At 42.6% G+C, this 20893-nt stretch overlaps 1 protein-coding gene across 1 annotated transcript; it reads right to left on the reverse strand.

The window, feature by feature from the left end:
- Positions 1-3199: 3199 nt before the first annotated feature.
- On the reverse strand, positions 3200-20620 carry WBP2 (WW domain binding protein 2). Its single transcript, XM_063120318.1, has 8 exons — positions 20472-20620; positions 16854-16962; positions 15350-15485; positions 11020-11112; positions 9888-10025; positions 9200-9322; positions 6644-6720; positions 3200-5498 (listed from the first exon to the last, which is right to left on the reverse strand). The coding sequence occupies exons 1-8, from the start codon at positions 20528-20530 to the stop codon at positions 5445-5447; spliced, it is 789 nt and encodes a 262-aa protein (XP_062976388.1). The 5' UTR covers positions 20531-20620; the 3' UTR covers positions 3200-5444.
- Between the last annotated feature and the right edge of the window lie 273 nt (positions 20621-20893).

Raw genomic sequence — 20893 nt, forward strand, 5'->3', positions numbered from 1 at the left:
TCCATACAACTGTAGGCAACCACCACAGCTAGGACCCATGATCCACTAACTCCTGAAATTTTTTTACTCGTGCTTTTATGTTCATACCACAACCATCAGTTCCTACTCCTAAAATTAAAAGGTCTTGAGCCTGGTGCATGCGACAGAGGTTTAAGCAATAAGAAGATAACCTATTGGACAGTTATTTGACAGAAAAACGTGTTTTGTAGTGTGCCTGTCTGCAGCATTGTAGCTTGGATCATGCGGTTGATTTGTGATGGTTGGCAACATCTAGACCATCTCTCTATGCTCTGTTGAAAGCTGACAATGCTAGACCTGGCAGGATAAGGCAGGGCGTCTCAGACAGCAAATTTGGGTGTATCATTGAAGACCAGTAAAATTTATGTTATTCCATTTATTATTGTTGTTACTGTTTTTAATTATTATTGCCACCATAGGAGATAGGCACCCTTTGGATTTCCTGCCTCAGGTACAAAATTGCTTGGGCTGTCTTTGCAAGAGGAACGCTCTGACACCCACTGATTTATTGTGCCAGTTTCGGTTCAGCAATCCTACATGCACACTTGTCAAGCTGAGGCTTGTCTCACCCTTTTCTAGCTGTTTTGAATTCTTTCCCACAAGCAGCATTTCTGCCATGTGCTCGCTTTCAGACTTTTCAATGCATCCATTGTTTTGGGGAGAACTGTCCACCCAAGCATATGAAAAACAGGTGGGTGGGCTTGCGACAGCAATAGGGGAAAGAAAAGGTCATAACTCACCTTGGTCGGCATGCAGAGATGTTCTGCTAAACGTGCCTTTTACTTGCAAGGGAGGAGACACTTTAACAGCTAGAGATCTGTACTGACTCATTTCTAAAAGGCAAACCCTAAAGGGCAGGAACAGAGGCAGTATACCAATGACAAATTAGAGAGGTGGAGACATGTGCATATTGTGTGTAAATAAGATCTTTGGAATCATGCCAAACAAGCTCTTCAAAGCCCAAGGAGTTATTTACATTTCTTAATTATTTAAGTTCCTGAGAACCTGATGGGGGGTCTATACTTCTTTTTTGCTACAGATTTAGCACTAGATCTCAGGAATGCAGACAATCTCCCCTTCAGCCTGCAATTTCCACAAGCAAGGTCAGGTGGATGCCAGAACCTAGAAATGGTCTGTTCAGACTGCTTACTCCATCTATACTAGGGCAACGGTAGTAAGAGAACCATGAGTAGATTTCTTTATGCTGACAGTAACTGGGCTCAAGGAAGAACCATTGGGATGCACTAGTGTTAGCGTGGAAGTGACAGGCCACTTACACTTCTGGGTATTGGAGTAAGTGTCACAAGGTGACTCATACCAGGAAGCAAAGTCTAACAGGTGTGCTATGGAAATTTCTGTGTTGGCGAGTTATAACACAGGAAAGGTCTACTGAGTTTTATTTCATGCAAGAACTTTATGGGTGTCATTTGTGCCTGATCTCTCTTCCCCACAGCCTAAAATAACCAATAGAGGCCCTCACCTTCCTCTGAAGCAAACTTGAAGATCACTCCATGATAACATGGAAGCCGCTGCAAACTCAGGCCACTGATGCAAAAAACTTCAGTGTGACTTGGCCATGGCTCCCATACATTATGGCTCCCATGTGCAAATGTCATGTGGAAGCATGACTAGTAGTTGTAACTTTAGAAGCAGCCAGGAGAGCCAGCAAGTTTGCTGTGAAGACAATTGGGAGAAGGGGTAGGGACTGAAGCTGGCTGTATTCCTTGCCCATAAGGAGGACTAACTGTGCCACTATATACAAGTCTATTCAGAAGCCTCAGGCTATAGAATTGCAGCCAAAGGCCTTGAGAGAAGGCCTTAGGGTTAGGCTGGAAGCCTTTCCTCTCACCACAAAGGTGGTGGTGGTGGTGGTGAATAGCAGCTCAAAGCAGGCTCCCTCTGATATACTCCAAAATCCCAATGACTTTTTATCTGAGGGTGGCGAGCCTAGTACAGTAGATAAGATACAATAAAGCTAGGTTCAGATCTCTGCCCAGCTACTCAGCTAATGCATTAGCAATCCAGTATCTCTCAAGCTGGACTAACTCAATAGGGTTGTTGGGAGGCTAAAACGTTGCACTGAGGATGCAACTACATCTTATGATAAACAATTCTGGGTCAAGTTTTCCTCCTCCACAATAGAATTTACTCATGACTTCACATGAGGATTTTCCTACTCCTGCCACGGTGGAACAGCAGGGTAGAAAAAACACATAGCACAAATTATATTGGCAAGGGTCAGTTTTATTATGTCATGGAGGAGGGGAAAACCTCTACATAGGGTTGTCACTGAAAAGAGTAGTGCTGTATTTATTGTAACATGTAGTTCCTTGCTCCTGCCAAGTATTTTGAAGGAAGGGCAAGTTACAAATGTCATAAAATAGGCAATGCCCCAGAAACTGTGAACCTGGAAAAGACCTTGGACATTGGGGAGGACTGGCAACTCTACGGCCCATATTCATCCACCCCTCCTGCCTCTTCAAGCCTCTATTGTGGTTTGTATCAGGATCTTCCAGTGGAGGAGTGAAGTACCGTATTTCTTCGATTTTAAGACGCCATCGGTTGTAAGACGCACACTAATTTCAGTACCACCAACATTAAAAAAAGCTTTGATTCTAAGAAATAATAAATGACCTGCGATTCTAAGACGCACCCCGTTTTTAGAGATGTTTATATGGGGAAAAAAGTGTGTCTTAGAATCGAAGAAATACAGTAACTATACAAAAGAGCACAAGAACTATTGACATACACAAGATGGAGTTCAGTAGAGCTCTGATAAAAACTTTTAAAGGACTCAATATTTTTACAGAAGGGCCTCAGCAAATAATATTAAGACACCTAGTGAAGTACACTTCTGTCACATAAACCCAGAAAAGTCATACTTTTTAATTGTAATTCATTTGAATTGTGGAGACACGTATGTAGTTTTTACACCCACTGCCTACAAGAACATGTGGACAAAAGCAGTTTCTTCATACACAAGGGCTGTTGAAATTAATTAATTCAGCTTTGGTCACAGCAGAAATCAGTGGAAGACGAGAAATAGTATGCTTACTCCCCACCCCACCGCTGCAAGCATCCGGTGCGTTAACTGCAAATTTATCTTAAGGCCTATGAAGGATGTATTACCAAAAGTGAACACTTTCCCACCCAAATATGCAGACACACTGAGCCAGCGAGATTTGATGAATGTTATCTTTACTTCACAGTCTTAGCAAATCAAAAGACAGCTTTGCATTCAAATGAACTGTTTCACATCCATAATATATTAATAGAAGTTCTCCAAAATACATACCTATTCTTAAAATAACCATTTCTTTACATCACTGCAGTTTAAATAGCAAATCTAGGGGGGCGGGACAGTGCACAAAAAGTATGTGCACAAAAGTCTTGGTCAGCTAGAAAGCATTTGGGAAATCAAACTAAGGACTTCAGAGTTGGACTTTGCCGGTCAGGGCAAAGCATAATTAGTACAGGATGTTTTTAAAGGTCCTGCTGGAAAAGGCTCTGCAAAAAAGCACATGCACTGAATTTGCATCCTGTAGAAAATCAAAGTCCTCACCTGCTTGGCTATCACTCCATCCTGCAGCAAATTAGCAAGGTGACTGCTACTGAAATCAATGCACATGGGGACATTTAAAAAAACAAAGAAGTTTGCACTTCCATCCCCTAGAAGCTTACAAGGTCAGTATTTTGCAAGGTCAAAATGAAACACCGCTAAGTCTGGGAAGAAAAAATCAAGCATTGCAGAGTCATGTAGTTAAACCATCCTACATCGCCATATTCTTGGCAACAGATGCTATCTGCATCGTTCCTTGGGACATTTCTGCAGCAACAACAGGAAACAGTTGGTGTCTACTGCTGAGTGAAACAGAGTTGCAATGTGCACAGTGCTAGAATGAACTAGCATTGACTCAAACACCACCTGGTTCTCAGGATCAAAGCAACTGTGAAAGGAGCTCCAAGCTTTCAGCATTGGCTCAGTAAGCTAGCATTCCAGGGATCTGCAATGTAATGTGCTTGTATTACCAGAAATTATAGGAAAAGATGGGAAATTGTATACAAGCCAGATTTTAATTTTATTCCTTTGAAAGTCTGAAGCAATGCTAATAAAATCCATAGTGGATTTTCAGTTATCCACAGATGCTAGGAGACTCAGCTGTGTCTGTATAAAGTGAATTTCAGGTGTTCAGGTGCATGTTTCTGAGATCTTTGGGAAGTTGGGAACCATATGTGCCCAAGCACTACCATCATATAAAACCACTTCCAAATATTCTCCCTCCCTTTTCTTTCCCATATTTTGGTACAGGAAAAACAAGGGCCAGACCTTATTGTAGTGTTGTTGTATGTGGCATTGCACTGAATTAAGAATTCAGCTAGAGGGAACAGAAGATGCAGAAACCCCCAAGAGGTATTTGCTCTTTACACACTCTCTCCATTTGTCAGTTTAGGCATCAACTGAAAAAAATTACCCAGCTGGAAGGTAATCTTACCCAATGGAGAGAGCGATGGCTGTTTGAACACATGCAGCTAAAGGGGAACAGCTTTGTTTCAGATGTGCTCAGAACACTAGAGATAAAATGAAAACAATAAATTGAAAAAGCAAACTAAATAAATAAACAAGTCAAAATGTGAGCTATCTTCTTCCTTAGAAATACTTTCAGCTGCTAGGATGGAGTTTAGACAACTGATCAAACAACATTGGACAAGTCAACTTCCATATTAGCTGTAGAGGTAAGATGCTTTACTTGCTAGAATCATGCATCCATCATTTTGTGGTTGTAAGAAAGAAAATAACTAAGATGCATAAATGAATAGTTAGGAATGTTCAAAATTAATTAATGATGCATACATGCGACCATACATGCATCTTGTGGAAAAAAACTCCAGAAAATTCCAGTGTGTATCTAGAACCAAATGTCTAAGTACGTGCCATTAGGTTATCTTGTCAGAAGATCAGTGCATTTCCTTGGTCACAATATGGCAGGGTTCATGCAACAAAGAACCGACGGATTGAACACAGAGTTGATTTTCTTCTGAAGCTTCATGAGAGCTGGTCAACACAATGTTGACACCTTCCAAATTCAAAAGCTGCTTGTAGGTTTCAGTTTAAATAGTTTTTGTTCAGAAAGGAATGTTCTCCAGGACACTTGAAAGATGGGATGGGAGCGGAAGAACAAAACCTTTCTTTCATTAATATTGACATGGAGAAAGAAGAAAACAATATATTCTTAGGGTGGGTGGGTGTGTATGCAAGACAATCCAAGAAAATGTTAGAATCTCTTTCCTAATGCCACACGTATCTACCACTGCTGTTCATGGGAGTTGCGTGCATTGGAGGGAGGCTAGAAGGTCCTTATCATTGTCATATCCCTAATCAATATTTAGCCAAATGGAAATGAGGAAGCACTGTGTGTGATGGCTGTTTATTGGGTTTTCTTGTCCTCTGGAGGAAAGTATGGAGGAGGAGGAGGCTGATCCTAATATGAGAAAGAGAGAGAGAAAAAGAAAGGAATTTCAATCCATTACCACACAAACAAATTTAACTGCAGGAGCAACCAAATTTGCTAATGCAGATACATTCCAGTAAGTAAATGAACATTATTCAGACCATGAATTCAGAAATCATCTTGTTTAAAACTTATTATTCAATATATTCCCCGTCTCAAAGCCTCCCGTGTTTGACAAACAAAATAAGACAAACTGCGTGTATTTGTGCACTGCTGTTCTAATAGTTATGTTAAAATTGTAACATATCTTAGAACTTAAATAAAAACATTTATATGAAAGACAAGTGGTGCCAGCATGGCGTTGTTGTTAGAATGTCAGATTAGGACCAGGAAGACCTGAGTTCAAATCCCTCACTCCGCCATGAAGCTCACTGGGTAACCTTGTGATATAATTCTAATAGAATAAATAAATAAGCAAACTTCCCTAAGAATTGCTTCTTTCCTACTGAGCCCAGTTGTTCAAACTAGTTTTTAAACCTGGACATGGAAGTCAAAGCTTTGTTCTGCCATTAATCCACCAGGTGCTCCTTAGTTAAGTCACTACTTGTAAAATGGGGATTGCCTACCTCACAATGTAAATGAAAGTGCTTTTTGCATCAGATCTGCTATTCAAATTATTGTTATGATAATATATAAAGCACGTTCTTTAGCATATACTGAGGTTTTTTGTTTTGTTCTAATTTTGCTGTTTTTGTCATTAGGATCTTTTGTACATAATCTAGGTCTCATATGATAGGCACCATTCATCCCTTACCCTCTCCTGCTCTCCCACTGCTGCAACCGCAGTGATTTGGTTTATTTGCCACAACATTTTTCTAGCACGAGGACTAATTCGTAATGTATGGATGCGAGGGACGGCTGAAAGCGGGATGGAAGAGTATGTGCCCTTTATTCCCTTCATTTCTAAGAGAGCAGAGAGATATGCAGAGCAAAGGAAGCAGGGGCATGGCCTGAGGGCACATTATGCAGCCACCTTGCTGAAGCTAAGGAGGATTGGGTCCAGTCACTGCCTGGATGGGAGACTACCTTGGAACCTCATGTAAGCCACTTTCAGTTCCATGGTAGAAGAAAGGTGGAATATAAATACAGGAAAAAAGTAAATGTGCAAAGCCTACCATCGGCATGTAGACGTTATGAGGGTTGCCTGGGTTGTAATAAGCACTCGCAGCAGCTTCTGCAGCCTTTGCTTCAGCTAGAGGAGAAACATATTATGGATTAGGCAGGAGCTGCAGTGTATTTGGCACAATAGGTTTAAAGAAAAGAAAAAAGAGGGGAGGGCAGCACCAACCTTCAGATTAAAACAATGGGCTGGTTTGGATGCAATATTCCTGGCATAATAAACTATAGTTTATTAGGCTGGGAACAAACATTGGGCCTCTCCCCACTGGCCCCTCCCCTCCCCTCCCCTCATATACTAGGATCTGCACTCTGGTACTGGCCTCTGAAAACTAGATTCCCATTATGTCTGAAATGGGGAACTGTAGTTTAATGTTGGTTTACTAACCAGGACCTCAAATCAGGAATGATCCTGGTTTTAAGATCCTGGTTAGTAAAACAGCATTAAACCACAGTCGTGTTTTCTAGCTGCTTCTGGCAAACACTATGCTGTACTTGAAATGCATTAGGCATGACGATAATTTGATTTCTTCTGTAATAAAACACAAAAAAACAATTTCCCCCTCCCCTCACTGCTTAGTTGGACCACCTCTATAAATTCCACCACATGTGAACACAGGCATATGAAATTGTCCCTGAGTTTCCTCCAAAAGCTGCGAATCTTTTCTTCTCAAGGACAGTACTGCCCCTCCTCCACCAGCCTCTCAAACTCCATGGAATTTTCCCAAGTGTCTTAAGAACATCAGAAGTGCCCTCCTGGATCAGACCAAGGGTCCATCTAGTCCAGCACTCTGTTCACACAGTGGCCAACCAGCCATCGGACAGGGATGAACAAGCAGGACAAGGTGCAACAGCACCCTCCCGCCCATGTTCCCCAGCAACTGGTGCACACAGGCTTACTTGTTAGAAGAGGAGCTAGTACAAAGGCAGTAGCTGCTCCCCTGCAATGGTCACCCCTGAGAGTCTAATAACAGGCCTCAAACATCTTAATCTAGCAACCAATCATCATCTTACATGCAGTGTTCATGACCAGATTCAAACTCCTTCCCAAATGCATTCAGCATCAAGGGTATGTGCAAAAAATACACTACGCCTTCCACCCCATAGTCAGCGTCTTATTCTTGGCTAGCTAAACGGTGCTCTGCTCTCTCCCACTTGCAGCAGCAAACAGATCACCATCCTGTAGTGTGCTTTTTTTGCATTTTTTTTTAAATCACAGATTAATCTGTATCAAACTCAGACCCGCTGTAGGGATCTGCTGCAGGATTTGTGATCATAAAAAGAGCAGTTCTACTATAGGGGCTGAACTAGACATCTACAGTAGATCCAGGGTCACCAAATCAATGCAAAACAGCTGGAGGGTGCACTTTGAAGGGCAGAAGCAGCACGCCACAGGCAGAAGGCTTAAGCGTTCCTTGACATCCTTCTTTCCCAGCTGGGGTTCTCAAAGTGGGTGGAAATAATATGGGGGAAGGGAGGAGGAGAAATGTTTGCCACCTGTCTCCCAGCTGTCACTTGGCCATTACAAACTGTGCCCTCTGCCATCTTGCAACTGTTCAGTGGCAACTCAGGTCTGCAGCCAAGCATCTAGTTCAGCCCTCAAAAGAGCCTTTAAAACTGCCTCTTTCAGTAGTTCTCTTATTCAGTGTTGTCAACTAAGCAAAGCTGGTTTCGCTATTCTATCCATGTTAGACCAAACAAACTGCCATACCTATGGAAAACTCATTCCTTGCCTTCTTCATGTATTAGAGGAATTGCTGTGTTGTTATTCTCTGAAGAGATGCAGTGTAGAACACTACCCCCCCCTCTCTTTTTGCTTTATGTATTAATTGCATTTGCAAAGCTGGCAGCGAGGAGACAACAATTCCGCTATAAATGGATTAAATTAGTTCTGGAGCCAGAACAAGGTGATTAGTACGGCATCTCAACTGTACAATTTTTTTTTTAGAAACTTGCTTTCGGGGTTAAAAATGCATCGCTATACTATGGCATTTACAAAACACAAGCCCTCTCCTCACTAGGTTTTAAGGGAAAGATAAACAAACACTAACAATGTCTGCTTAAAGTCCAGTGCAAGAGTGGGCAGAAAGTAGACTGGATCTGCAGGCACATCTCTGGGGATTTGTCGTAGATCATCAAGGATTTCTGACTTCCAATTCTTTAACTGTGGCAAGCCTCCCACCAAAAAATTAGGCTGCTGAAACCAAACAAAAGCTTGTGGGGGGACGACGACCAGGAATTAATTTTTGTGTGAAAGGACTGTGAGCTCAGTTCTGGTAGTGAAAACAGATCCCTGGCTTGAGATGCACTGAGGCAAGCCCTGTTCCTTAATTCTTCGAGTATATCTGGCTCTTTTTCTTGGCCACTATTTAACACTTGGCTCCAGCTGATGGACCTTGTGGGTTCTAGGAAAAACAAGAGATTTACCACAAGCCTAAAGTCCACCCACTCCTGGTCTAGTGAATTCTAATGAATATAGAAAGGCCTGAAGGACTTGCACAGTTCTATTGTCCTTCAGACGATTTGCAATCCGGTCCTCCGGGCACATCACTGACCTGCTGGAGTGGAGGGAAGGTCTGGGCCAGCAGCAGGTGGTTCCATGGGCCCAGGATAAGGAGGTGGAGGAAGCTGCATGTATCCCATATCTCCGTCCATTGGGGGACCAGGATACAATTCCGCTACAATGGAGAATGACAGAATAAAATATTGCAAAAACAACGGATTAAGTCAGGCTTCCGTAATGTATCACTAAAATGCCTGCCCTCAACCTGACAGGGTAGGTTTTTTTTTAATGTGTATTTTATTCAAAACAAGAAAATTCTGAGAGAACACCCTGACATCGGGCACAGCATTTATTCATTGTTCATTGGGCATGGGAAGTTACGATAGATAAAACACCACATTCAAAGCCATTTTAGACAATGCTAACTACTTCATGCTGATTCAGATTAGCTCCCATCTGATTTCGTGGCAACTGAAAACATGATGTTGCATGGGGAGGCTTCATACTGAAGAGGATGAGCTGTCACCTGTAGGAACTCTGTTATTTAAAGCAAGTTGTTTCAAATTTCAGGCAAAACAAAACTGGCTCACACTGAGCAAGTGAGTTGTCTATTCGGGCTGATTTAGTGACATCTGAAAGTGGCCCAAAATCAAGACAATACAGATGAGCTCATTCTGTTGCCTGGTTTTTTAAATTAATAACTAAGTACAGAGATTTCCTCTTTCATTTCCCAAACTCACCAGGAGGTGGTGGTGGGTAAGGGTACCCTGAAGGAGGAGTAGGGTACATCCCATTTGCAGCAAGTGGTGGAAAGGTATAGCCCCCATTCGGCATGTATGAGTAACCATAAGCTCCATTGGGGACCTCACCTCTTGAGGCTGGAAAACAAAGGTAAGCACATTCATTCAAGCCTGCAGGGTCTGTTTCGAGAACAAAACAGCTAGAAGGCAGCAACTTCGACAAACCTGAAACTCTATGCCAAGCAAATCTGCAGCTGGCAAGATAAATAACTACAGGGCTTGCTATATCTTATAACACCATCATGCAACATTAATTAGTTCAGTGCACTTCCTGGATGATGCTCAGAGTTGGCTTTAGGATTTGCGGGGCCTTGTGCAGTAGGAAAGGAGGAGGCCTTGAGTAGTGTAATGTGTTTGGACAGATGCCTAGAACCCCCTCATCTTAGTGACGGGGAATGAAGAGAGGAGGCAGCAGGTAGAACTGCTTGATGCCCAACAATGGGAAGCTGCTGGAGTTGCAACCTCATGACTTTCAGCAACTTGGTTACCTGGGAGAGGTAGGAGGCAGCAGGAGGGGCCGGCTGAAGTGATGTGGCCGGTTGGTATGGATGGTGGGGGGAAAAGGTTGTCATACATATTGGGGAGATTAAAGGACAATCATCTGGTTTATGGAACACTGGGTCATTAATAGCAAACACAGGATATACCAGGCCAGGTGTAAATGCACCAATTGTGCCTCGCTAAGGGGTACAAATAACAGAATGACCATGAGACGTGGACTATCAAGAGAAACATTTATTTTGCAATTAAAACCTATAACATACCTCAGTAATTTCACTGTGACTGTCATTTCCCTGTTATTTATTTATTACATTCCTAGACTGCCCAATAGCTGAAGCTCTTCGCACAGTTGTCTCTCTTGATATGGGAAAGTGGTGTTAAAGGGAAGTTAGCAATCAACCAAAGTGTGGCCAAAATTAATTTTTACCATGGTCATTTAAAATTCTCAAATGTCTTAAGTCATCTAGATATATCTGAATTTGAAACAATAGCCTTCCCTCCAGCAAACTACATCTAGACCCCTCATCTGCCTTTTAGCTTAACAGGCTTCCCTATGGTAAATCACCAGTACCTTGAGATGCTACTTGCAGCATGCGCTGTCCAAATTCTATTGCACCTCCAGCTGAGAATGTCATTTTGAATGTTACAGATCCTTCCCAACCACCTAGAAAGAAGATGACATTGGCTGAAAAAGTGGAACGAGTTTTGTCTATTAACAGGCTGGCTAAAAGGTTACTTCTAAGATGTAAAGAAACCTCTTATGTTTCCATGAGCTGTATTCAAAGGCTGTATGAAAGAACTTTGGAAAACAAAGAAGCCCCCATCTTTACTCTGACCACCTGAATTTGAATGGCATCTTTTAGAGCAGGGGTAGTCAACGTGGGGCCCGTGGGCACCAATGTGCCTCAGACATCTTCCTTGGTGCCCATCAAGACATCCTACTCCTCCCAAACTTAATTTAATTTAAAAAAAAAATCCTTGCTGACAGCTGGGATTCTGTCAAAGCAAAGTGGGAGCTTTTAGCTCCTGCCTTAATTACCCATAAATGCATCTGGACAGGTTATTTGTAACTAGACATGCTCACCAATGGCAGCCATTTTATGGTTGTGCTCAGGACAGTTTCTCAAATTTCCAAATGGGCCCATGGGCCCAAAACGTTACCTAAACCTGCTTCAGAGTGTATTTAAAAGCCAAAGAAGAACAGCAAAATTCTGTCTGCCAACCTTTGGTACACTAAAACATTTAAGAAGATTAGATTTGTTCTGACTCAGCAAGGACAAATCTGATTTGCTAAGAAGTCTCTACACGTAGCCTCGCAAGTTAGCCATAGATCAGCCTAGAATGACAGTCTAGTAACATGAAATTAAATGGGAAATGCAACTATATTATGTCTCAAGGAACATGACATAGCTCGAAGAAACAGAATGACTCATGACAACAGAGCGTGCAGGTTTGGAAACGTGCACCAGTGACATTGCTGAAGAAATACTATATGTGAGTAGTCAACTACCCATTTCGTGTATATAGAGTCAATATACCCATGAACTATTCTGGGGAGAATCCAAGTCAATTATTTAACACTGCCTTCAAAGATACGTAAGCTTCTCATTGTTGTGCCTTCTCTGCTTGATCCTTGAGACATAGCACAGCTAGACACAATGATCACAGCCTGTTAAGGGGCTGACCAGTCACACTGAGTCCAGGAGATATATGCTTTAGGAAGCAGGCACAGCCAAAGATCCACAATTTTCAGTTGGCTTTGGTAGCCAAATAAAAAGCAATGGTTGCCAGGTTCCTGTCCCTGCCCCTATCCCACTGGCACTCCCCTTGCCTCTCTTTTCTTCTTAATTAATGCTTTGTGGAGTTACTTGAAGCACCTTTGCTGAGCAGTGGCAAAGGAAGTCTCTTCTACCCAGTGTGGTGTAGTGGCTAAAGTGTTGGAGTGGGAGTTGGGAGATCCAAGTTCTAGTCCCCACACGGCCATGGAAACCCACTGGGTGACTTTGGGCCAGTCACAGACACTCAGCCTAACCTACCTCACAGGGTTGTTGTTGTGAGGATAACATGGAGAGGAGGAGGATTATGTATGCCACCTTGGGTTCCTTGGAGGAAAAAAGGCAGGATATAAATGTAATAATTTTTTTTAAAAAAACATTCTACCCTTTCCTGTTCTGGAACAAGAAAGGGGGACAGAGTGTGGGGGGTGGTTTCTGGCCAGTTTGAACCTATGTGAACAAGGCAGTCCAAGCGCCTTGGCTATACAGTTGCCAAACACTCCCTAGCCTTCCTTCGAACCTCGGAGTTCGTGAGGAGGCAAAGTCTGCTGCATGACTATCAAAATCATCCCCGCCCATCTCTGCAGCTTCAAGCTTTGGAGGAAGGCTGGTTGCCCATCACGCTTGCCAGAGATTGGTGGCACACACAACATGGCAAGGTGTCTGGGAACGGCCTTCCTTCCTTTCAGGAAGATGCAGGTGGGAGGAAAGTCTTAAGCCCCATAAAAGTGATTAGCTCTGCAGAAGGAGAGGAAGGCAATATATCATAAGCAAACAGGAGTTCTCCACTAGGTAATTTTATGCTGCTACTCCTGTCCTGGTAAATGGCACATGCTTTTCCACCAGAAAAAGCATGATAGAGTTACTTGCATTTGTATTTGCAAGAGTTTCTGGATTATCTGGCTGACCACAAATCCAGCAATCCGGTACAGAACCTAGAAAACCAACTTCAGTGAAAGGATAAACAGGGTGGGACTAAGCAGGAAAAAAGCTGTTTATGAGATATAGCTTGTAAAGTCTTCAAGAAAGAAAGAACAAAACTTACTAGGCAAGTTTACTTCTTTTCAAAGACTTATCATTGTCTATGTACATTTAGGTGCATCTTCTGCAATTCATATTCCACTATTGTTTAATCTTTTTAAAAACAAAACAAAATACATTATGAATAAGAGGCTTGAGATACAGTTACTGGAACAAAGAGTCCTGTGGCATCTTAAAGGCCAAGCGGTTTATCCTGGCAGAAGCTTTCAATGAATGAAATACCTACCTACTTCCAAAGTGTAGTGTACGTCATAACCAGCAAAAAGGAAGCATATGACCTACTTATTAATAAATGTTTTAACTCTCAGATCATGTTCTTTTTAACTAGAGGGGAACCAATATTGAAGGCTGGCAAGGAAGGTATAAGATAGAATAAAAGGGGAAAAGTGGGGTGGATTCAATGAGAACAAATCCAGGATGAGGAGCTACAGCACATGAGCGAGGATGATCAGACAGCACCAAAGGCACCTGACACCTCCCAAATAGTCTTGTAATATCAGCATCACTGGAACAGGAGCTTGAAATAGAACAATATTTAGCGCCCCTTTAATAGAACAATATTTAACACTCAGAACTAAGTTTCTCTGTTTTCTTTTTTCTGTTTTCTTTTTAATAAATTGTGAATGCCATAAGTGGGTGTAGAATGAAAGACTGCTAGAATACTATCTGGCAAAAGCCTCGCTTTTATGCAGACCAGAAGCAAACACCGTTCAAATGCTTTCTAGTCAATTAAGTGTAATGCTTGCAACGCAGATGTAGAGCTGCACAGATAAGGCTCTAGCGATAGCTCAATGACCTCTCTTAGATACTGTGGGGCCTGGACTGCTGTTGTCGCGAGCCATTTAAAGGTGTGAAATGGATGAAAACATTTGGCAGATTTTAGTTTTAATATCTAGAATGGGGAGGATGAGAAGTCAGTTATTTTGTGACATCTTTCTTCATTATAACTGCAGAAAGAATGAGCGAGGCAAAATTTTCCTTATGGGTTTTACTATTAAAAAAATAACTGTATGGACACATTGTATTATGAACCCTTCTGACTGAGCTCAATTGCTTGCAAAAGGCTGGGAGACATTTATGCAAAGAAAACCTCAACTCTCTGCAAAGCACTAACCATCCAAGTTACAACAATCTTAAGTCCAGTGCATACTACTACAAATACAATATAGGGGGTTTACAGAACTAGAATTCTGGCAAGGATTGGGATAAAGAAAAAATGAGACAGGCCAGAGAAAAGTTGGCAGGCACAGTGACTCCACTACTGGCAATCTTTTGGGATGGGGGCAGCAATCCCACCAAAGGGGGAGCCAAAAAAAGTGTCCTACTAGGGACCTGGGGTAACAGTGAAGGAAGGGGAGTAAAGGCAACTAAAGCAGTTCTCTACGAATGCAAGCCACAGTCTCTTTCTGGTTTAATTCTTCAGTTTATCTTTGTTCTTCAGTTCTTTATGCAACTGCAAGGCACAGTGGCAGAGTTCATTTTCATTTAAATAATGAGGATAATTCCACACAATCAGTTTGAGCAAGGGAAAACACACTTATTTCCCAGCTTGCCTCCAACTGTTAGTAACTGATGCAAGTAGTTACTAACAACTACTTGCACTGTTCCTCTCTTTGAATGCTGCAACTTGGGATCATCCAATACAATTTACAGGACTGGCAGTAGGTTCAATTTGGACCAGTACCACTATTTGTTGCCACAATGCACAATTACTTTAAGAATATTGCCAGCACTAAATGTCGCAACAGCTACGCAAGCACTAGTGGTTTGCTGTGTGTTAAAAAACAAGTTCAGATAAATGTATAGCAAAAAATTAAATCCGCTTGTTCAGAAGCAGAATGATCAGATACCAGGGCATATGACTCACCCCTGACAGACACAGATGCTGTACTAAATAGATCTTTGATCTGATCCAACATTGCAATTCTCCAGCTCTTAAGGAAACGGTTTCTGATTGTTCGTAACAGAAGGCTGTCCTGTATTCACAAGAACCCAGATTATTTCCCAATTTCCATATTCTTCACTTTGTTGCAATTTCACAGAACTGAACACCCAAAGCACAATTGTTTGGGTTATAGTACACACCTCCTGCCTCTGCTTTCACAGCACCCTTGATGTAATTTGCTCCAAAAACAGGCTGCTTAATCTCACATTCTTTCATCAAATAAAAGGGCATCATGAAAGACTGCATTGGATCTTTTCCTTTAGACACAAAGATGACCTGCAGGCAAGAAGAATAGAAATCTTTAACAAGACCCACTTCAAACCAGAGGAAGAAAAAGCTACAGCTTACCACTAGAGTCTGAAAATCTAAAATGGGCTTCCAAAGCTAATGCTTCCACAGGTCACGTATTCAGTAGAACAGTAGCAACAAGTGGATGCTACGAAACAGCAATACATTCTAGATACACACATTAGCTGGCATTGTTGTCTGCCTATTTCTGGACAGCTTCATAGTTTCAACGAAGCTTAACTGATGCATTAAGAAGATATGCACGGCCCTTGAGGAATCCATCTGCCACTGTATATGCAAGTAGCAGAAGTCATTCACCCACTCCATCTCTCCAGTCCTCCCCCACCTTCTCCCCACCAGCATAATTCTTCAATGGCTCAACTTCCCTATTAAGGATACTCCAATTAGCCAGCTGGATCTCAAAGCTCCACGTAGCTTCAGGGGAAAAGATGTTTCTTCTAAGCCAGCCTTTGCCAACCTGGTGCCCTTCAGATGCATTAGACTACAACTCCATCCCCTGCCCCAGCTATCATGACAATTGATTGTGCTGGCTGGGGATGATGGGAATTGTAGTCTAACACATTTGGAGAGCCCTAGTTGCCCTGGGACCTCGCCCTACCCTTTAGGCCCGTTTTTTTCATGGTCTACCACGGAATGTGTGGCCGGGTATCGCAGTTTGTCCCGGGCACAGAACGCAGAACTCCTCAGGAGCACTGCGCCCATCGGGGGTGGGGTAGGGGGAGCAGGGAAAATAAATTAAAAAAAAACAAAAAAAACATTAACTTTTGTGTACCAGAGCTTGTGCGCATCTTCTCCTTTAAAAATACAAAACAAAACGGCGGGCACGATGCCTCTCCCTTTGAGGTCATCGCGCACCGTGTGTAAACAGAAGGGGGATCTCGCGATAAAAACATTGCGAGGTCTTCACCCCTCGGTCGCACAATAACAGGTAGATCTAGCTAAGTCCTCAGTCCTCACATTTCATTTTGCTTTGCTCTGACTCAAAATGATGGCAAATCAGGTGAAGGAGATAAAAAGAGAAGACCAAGCCAATGTTTCGAGTGCATCTTGTTGCTCTTGAAGGTTTTGCAGCTGAACTTGTGATACTTCTCTTCTAGTGTTCAGCTCACTACACCTGCAGACTATACGGCTAATCGTAAACGTCAGCCACATTTATATCAGAGACAAAATGCAGGTATACCGATTGCTCTTAACGGAAGAGGCTACAAATTGTTCATGTTCTTCCAGGTTAAGTCAGGGCGGAGACCCTTGAGAGTTTCTAAGTAGAATTATAGCTGGTTCTAGGGAGATTCTTCTCTCTTCAGATTGGAATTAAATACAAACTTGCCTACTTACTCGATATGGGGTCATGAAGACACTGCCTTTCTTGGTCCCTTTAAATGCATCTGGCATGTGTTCCATATCATGGAATGTCACTTCGATATGATCATAAGTCATCAAGATACTATATACAAACAAAAGAGAGGTGTTATACTTGGGATTCATTCCTTAGCAATGAATTATATGTAGGATGGATAACATTTGGCTATCATTATTACACAGTGCATCATCAAGTTCAACCCATGTGTAATATGCCCACATTGCTAAAAACATCTACAAACATGGTGATTGCTTGTTGGTTGCCAGCAACCTCCTGAGTTAAGAGAAGCTAAACAGGAGAGTCATCACAAAACTGATACAAAATTTAATCAGCACAAGAAGTATAGCAATGTCAAAGCCAGAATGCTTGATGCAGCCAGAACTGCTTAGCCTGCAAGGGTAAACTGAGCATGTTGTTCATGCCTTATTTCACATGAGCCCCCCAGTTACTACATGAAGAGGTTCCATCCACTGCCTTCTTACCATTGTTTTAGCACTGTAGGGAAATCCACATGACTCTTTTTCGAGGATTGTGCATAATGTTTCAATGCATCCAATTTAAGAATATAAGAAGAGACATGCTGGACCAGACCAAGGCCATCTAGTCTAGCATTCTGTTCACACAGTGGCTAACCACATGCCTATGAGAAGCCCACTGCAGGACTTGAGTGCCATAGCAGTCTTCCTAGTCCTGTTCCCCATCAACTGGTATACAAAAATGCACTGCCTCCAATACTCAATGTGAATAGTAGCTAGTAAGAGCTTTATACTTCACAAATTTGTTTAAACCCCTTTTAAAGAAGTTGATGACCATCACTAAATCTTGTGGTACCAAGTGCCATAGTTTAACTAAGCACTGTACAAAGAAGTATTTCCTTTTGTCTGTGTGAATCTCCCACCATTCAGATTCATTGACAAGCCTGGGTTATACTATTATGAGAGAAGAAAAATGTCTCCCTATCCACTTTCTTGACACCACATATAATTTTGTACACATTTATCATATTCCTCCATTGCTCTTCCTTTTTTCTAAGCTAGAAAGGCCCAAATGTTGAAACCTTTCCTTATAGAGGACTTGCTCCAGCCCCTTGATATCCTTTTTGAAATGCAGTGACTAGAACCATAGACAGCATTCCAAGTGTAGTCACACCACAGGCTTACAGAAAGGCATTATGATATTGACAGTTTTATTTTCAGTTCCTTTCTCAATGATCCCAATATGGAATTTGCCATGAGCAGAGGAGGTCCAATGGAAACCAATTTCTGCAGTATGAATGCACAGAGCACTTCAGCTCTCATTGATCCTCTGCTCATTCACATAGCTGACAGGAGTCATTGTGGCTATATACTCTGAAAGGAAAAGGACCCATCAGCTTTTTCCAGGGATGTTCTGTCTCTCTGTGCTCGGTAAACAACCTGGGAAACTAATGAAGTATTGCTTGCAAACTACTCCAAAAGCTTCACCTAATTCACCTTATACTACAGTGATTTTGTATCATCTGCTCTTGTAAACACCCTCCTGTTCCATCTCCCCTTTGATGAGGACGAAGCACACATATGCACACAGGAAATTTGTAATAAGTATCTGTGTATATGTACTGCGATCTCCAGAGTAGTGTGCCTCTCTCCAGCTCCATTTTTGCTGTAACAGGTAGCTACTGCCCAACAACACTATGCTACAACCAGTCAGGAGCAGGAGGAGCGCATGGAGGGGAAGAGCCTCTTGAAAATCTGCAATATGGCATTGCACCAAGATTCCACATGTAAGCCTTCTGATTGCCAGTTTCACTTATAGTTCCAAACGTAATAATTTAAACCATAGACTCTTTCTAACGTACACTCTCTCCTATAGAAGAAGTATGTGTTCAACTGATTTTGATGATGCTGTCCTCAGTATTCCCATTCTACAAACTGGTACTAGCAAAAGCAACCCTGAGACGTAAGTTTCCCCACGGTTCAAGATTAGAGTCCAGCATTAATTACTTTCACATTTGATTCCTCAAGATCTGCAAAGGCTGTGAAATCTTATATGGAAAGTAACCTACAGGCATGACAAAGTTGTGAAATCTTATATGAGGAGTAACCAAGAAATGTAGCCACAAAAGGCTAGAGCATCACAGGAGACTGATAGGTGATGTGGATCCCTCTGTCAGATGTTCACATAATGACACATGTCAATTTTCCAAAGGCCCCCCAAGTATGATGCCATTTCAGATCCTGGTTCCTGCTCCACTTCACTGTGTATTTACTATCTGGCTGTGACACCAGCTGGCCATGCTGCAGCTTTTTGTTCTGATCAGTAGTCTGCATTGGACTACATGCTGCTCTTTGACAATGCCTTAGTTTCTCCCTTGAGGTTATTCCTTGCAACATCTTCCAACAGAAGACTATATGTGACAACCATGATACTTTTCCAATCCACGTTGGGCCCGATCCCGCAGAAGTTTTGTATCTATCAACTTGCCAGCTGCTTAGACAATGGGAAGAGACATCCACTGATAGCAGCCCAAATGGGATTTTAGTGCTATTAGCCTGATACAGAAGAGAATAAACAGCAAATTAATTAAAATAAGAAAGAGAAACTTACCGTTTTACTTCAAAAAAGAAAAACACCCCCAAACCCTCAACTTGGAAACTGAGGGAGAACATTAAGGAGTTCAAGAAACAGAGAAAAGTTATTCTCTCTCTCAAAATGCTACAGTCCAAGGACATTCAAATAAACACAATATGTTCAGTATGTACAAAAGGAAATACGATTTCATGCAATGCATATTTAATCTATGGAATTCATTGCCACACACTGTTGGTAATAAACTGTTCCGAAAGAAACACACACACACACACATTAAGTCAAATTAATGGAGATTAAGTCCAGCAGTGTCTATTAGCCCCACAAGCCAAGAGTAGAACCTCCACATTCAGTGATATTACCGCAAACAAAGAGTTTATTGTGGCTTGAGCGCTCATGGACTGTGGTCGACGTCATCAGATGCATGAAATGTAACTCTCCCTTTGCAGGTATATATACATTAAGGCGGAGGACATGTAAAAAATTTGGGAGTTTAACAGTGATGAAATGCAAGTAGTGCAATCCGTGACATTTCAATTAGAGTTCAAACGGGGAGTCAAGGCAAAACAGCCTGTTGATGAGCTTCCTAGACTTGCAAATGCAAAGTCCTTTCTTTTACTGGAGACTGTGGCATTAAAAGTGCCATTGAGTTAAACTGCCACCCGGTGTGACTACGGTCTATGCAGCGAAAGAAGCCCAGGGAGCGAGGAGTGAGCCTGCCAGGGGTAGGACTTCCGAGCTAGTCCACCAGTTAGTCCAGCAGGACTTCGGTGTCGGGAAGAAAGCAAGCATGGGGGGGAGGGGGGGGGAGGGGTGACCGCAATGGCAAAGTAAACATTCTCTCCCCGCCCCTCATAGGGCGGGGCATCCCTGAACGGAGAAGGGGGCACTGAGGGTCACGGGTCGTGGGGAGGGATGATGCGCAGCTGACGCACTATGCACAGACCGGAGTCCCACAAGAAGAATTCGAACAGCAAACACCGTTGAATGCGCGCGCGCTCTCCTACCCGCCCCCCCCCAAATACCTTTCGCTGTTATTGATGATGACGCCGCCCCCCTCCGAATGGTTCCTGTTCAGCGCCATAGCTACTAACCAAATGCGGACCCTTCCCTTGCACCTGCCGGACTGAGGGGACTCGATGTCGTGAAGTAGCACTACGCAAGCTCTGCGGAAGGCTTCCGGCGTACTTGTGCTCCAAGCAACGCAGAGACCGGAAGGGACGGCGTGAAGCCTGACGGGAAAGGTAGTTCGTTGCGTGGAAGCGAGGCGGCCATTTTTGAAACATCACCATAATAAACCTTTCGCGTGGTGCATCTTGGGAAGTGTAAAGAGAGCGCGGAGTGGGGGGAGAGAAGCGGACGTTATCTAAGTGATTGAGAGGGGCATGAAGTGTTGTCGGTTGTCATATATCAGCGGTTCTCAACCTGTGGGTCGGGACCCCTTTGG

This window comes from Elgaria multicarinata, chromosome 3 (assembly GCF_023053635.1).
Source record: "Elgaria multicarinata webbii isolate HBS135686 ecotype San Diego chromosome 3, rElgMul1.1.pri, whole genome shotgun sequence".
NCBI classification, from domain to species: domain Eukaryota; kingdom Metazoa; phylum Chordata; class Lepidosauria; order Squamata; family Anguidae; genus Elgaria; species Elgaria multicarinata.

Bases quoted from the DNA above. Each gene is read 5' to 3' on its own strand.
- WBP2 (XM_063120318.1), bottom strand. From the start codon at position 20,530: ATGGCGCTGAACAGGAACCATTCGGAGGGGGGCGGCGTCATCATCAAT. The intron at 11,113-15,349 runs GTGTGTACTATA...TCTTCTTTCTAG, and splicing joins TGTGAAAGCAGAGGCAGGAG to GTGGTTGGGAAGGATCTGTA. The intron at 6,721-9,199 runs GTCAGTGATGTG...TTTCTCCTCTAG, and splicing joins CCTTCCCTCCACTCCAGCAG to CTGAAGCAAAGGCTGCAGAA.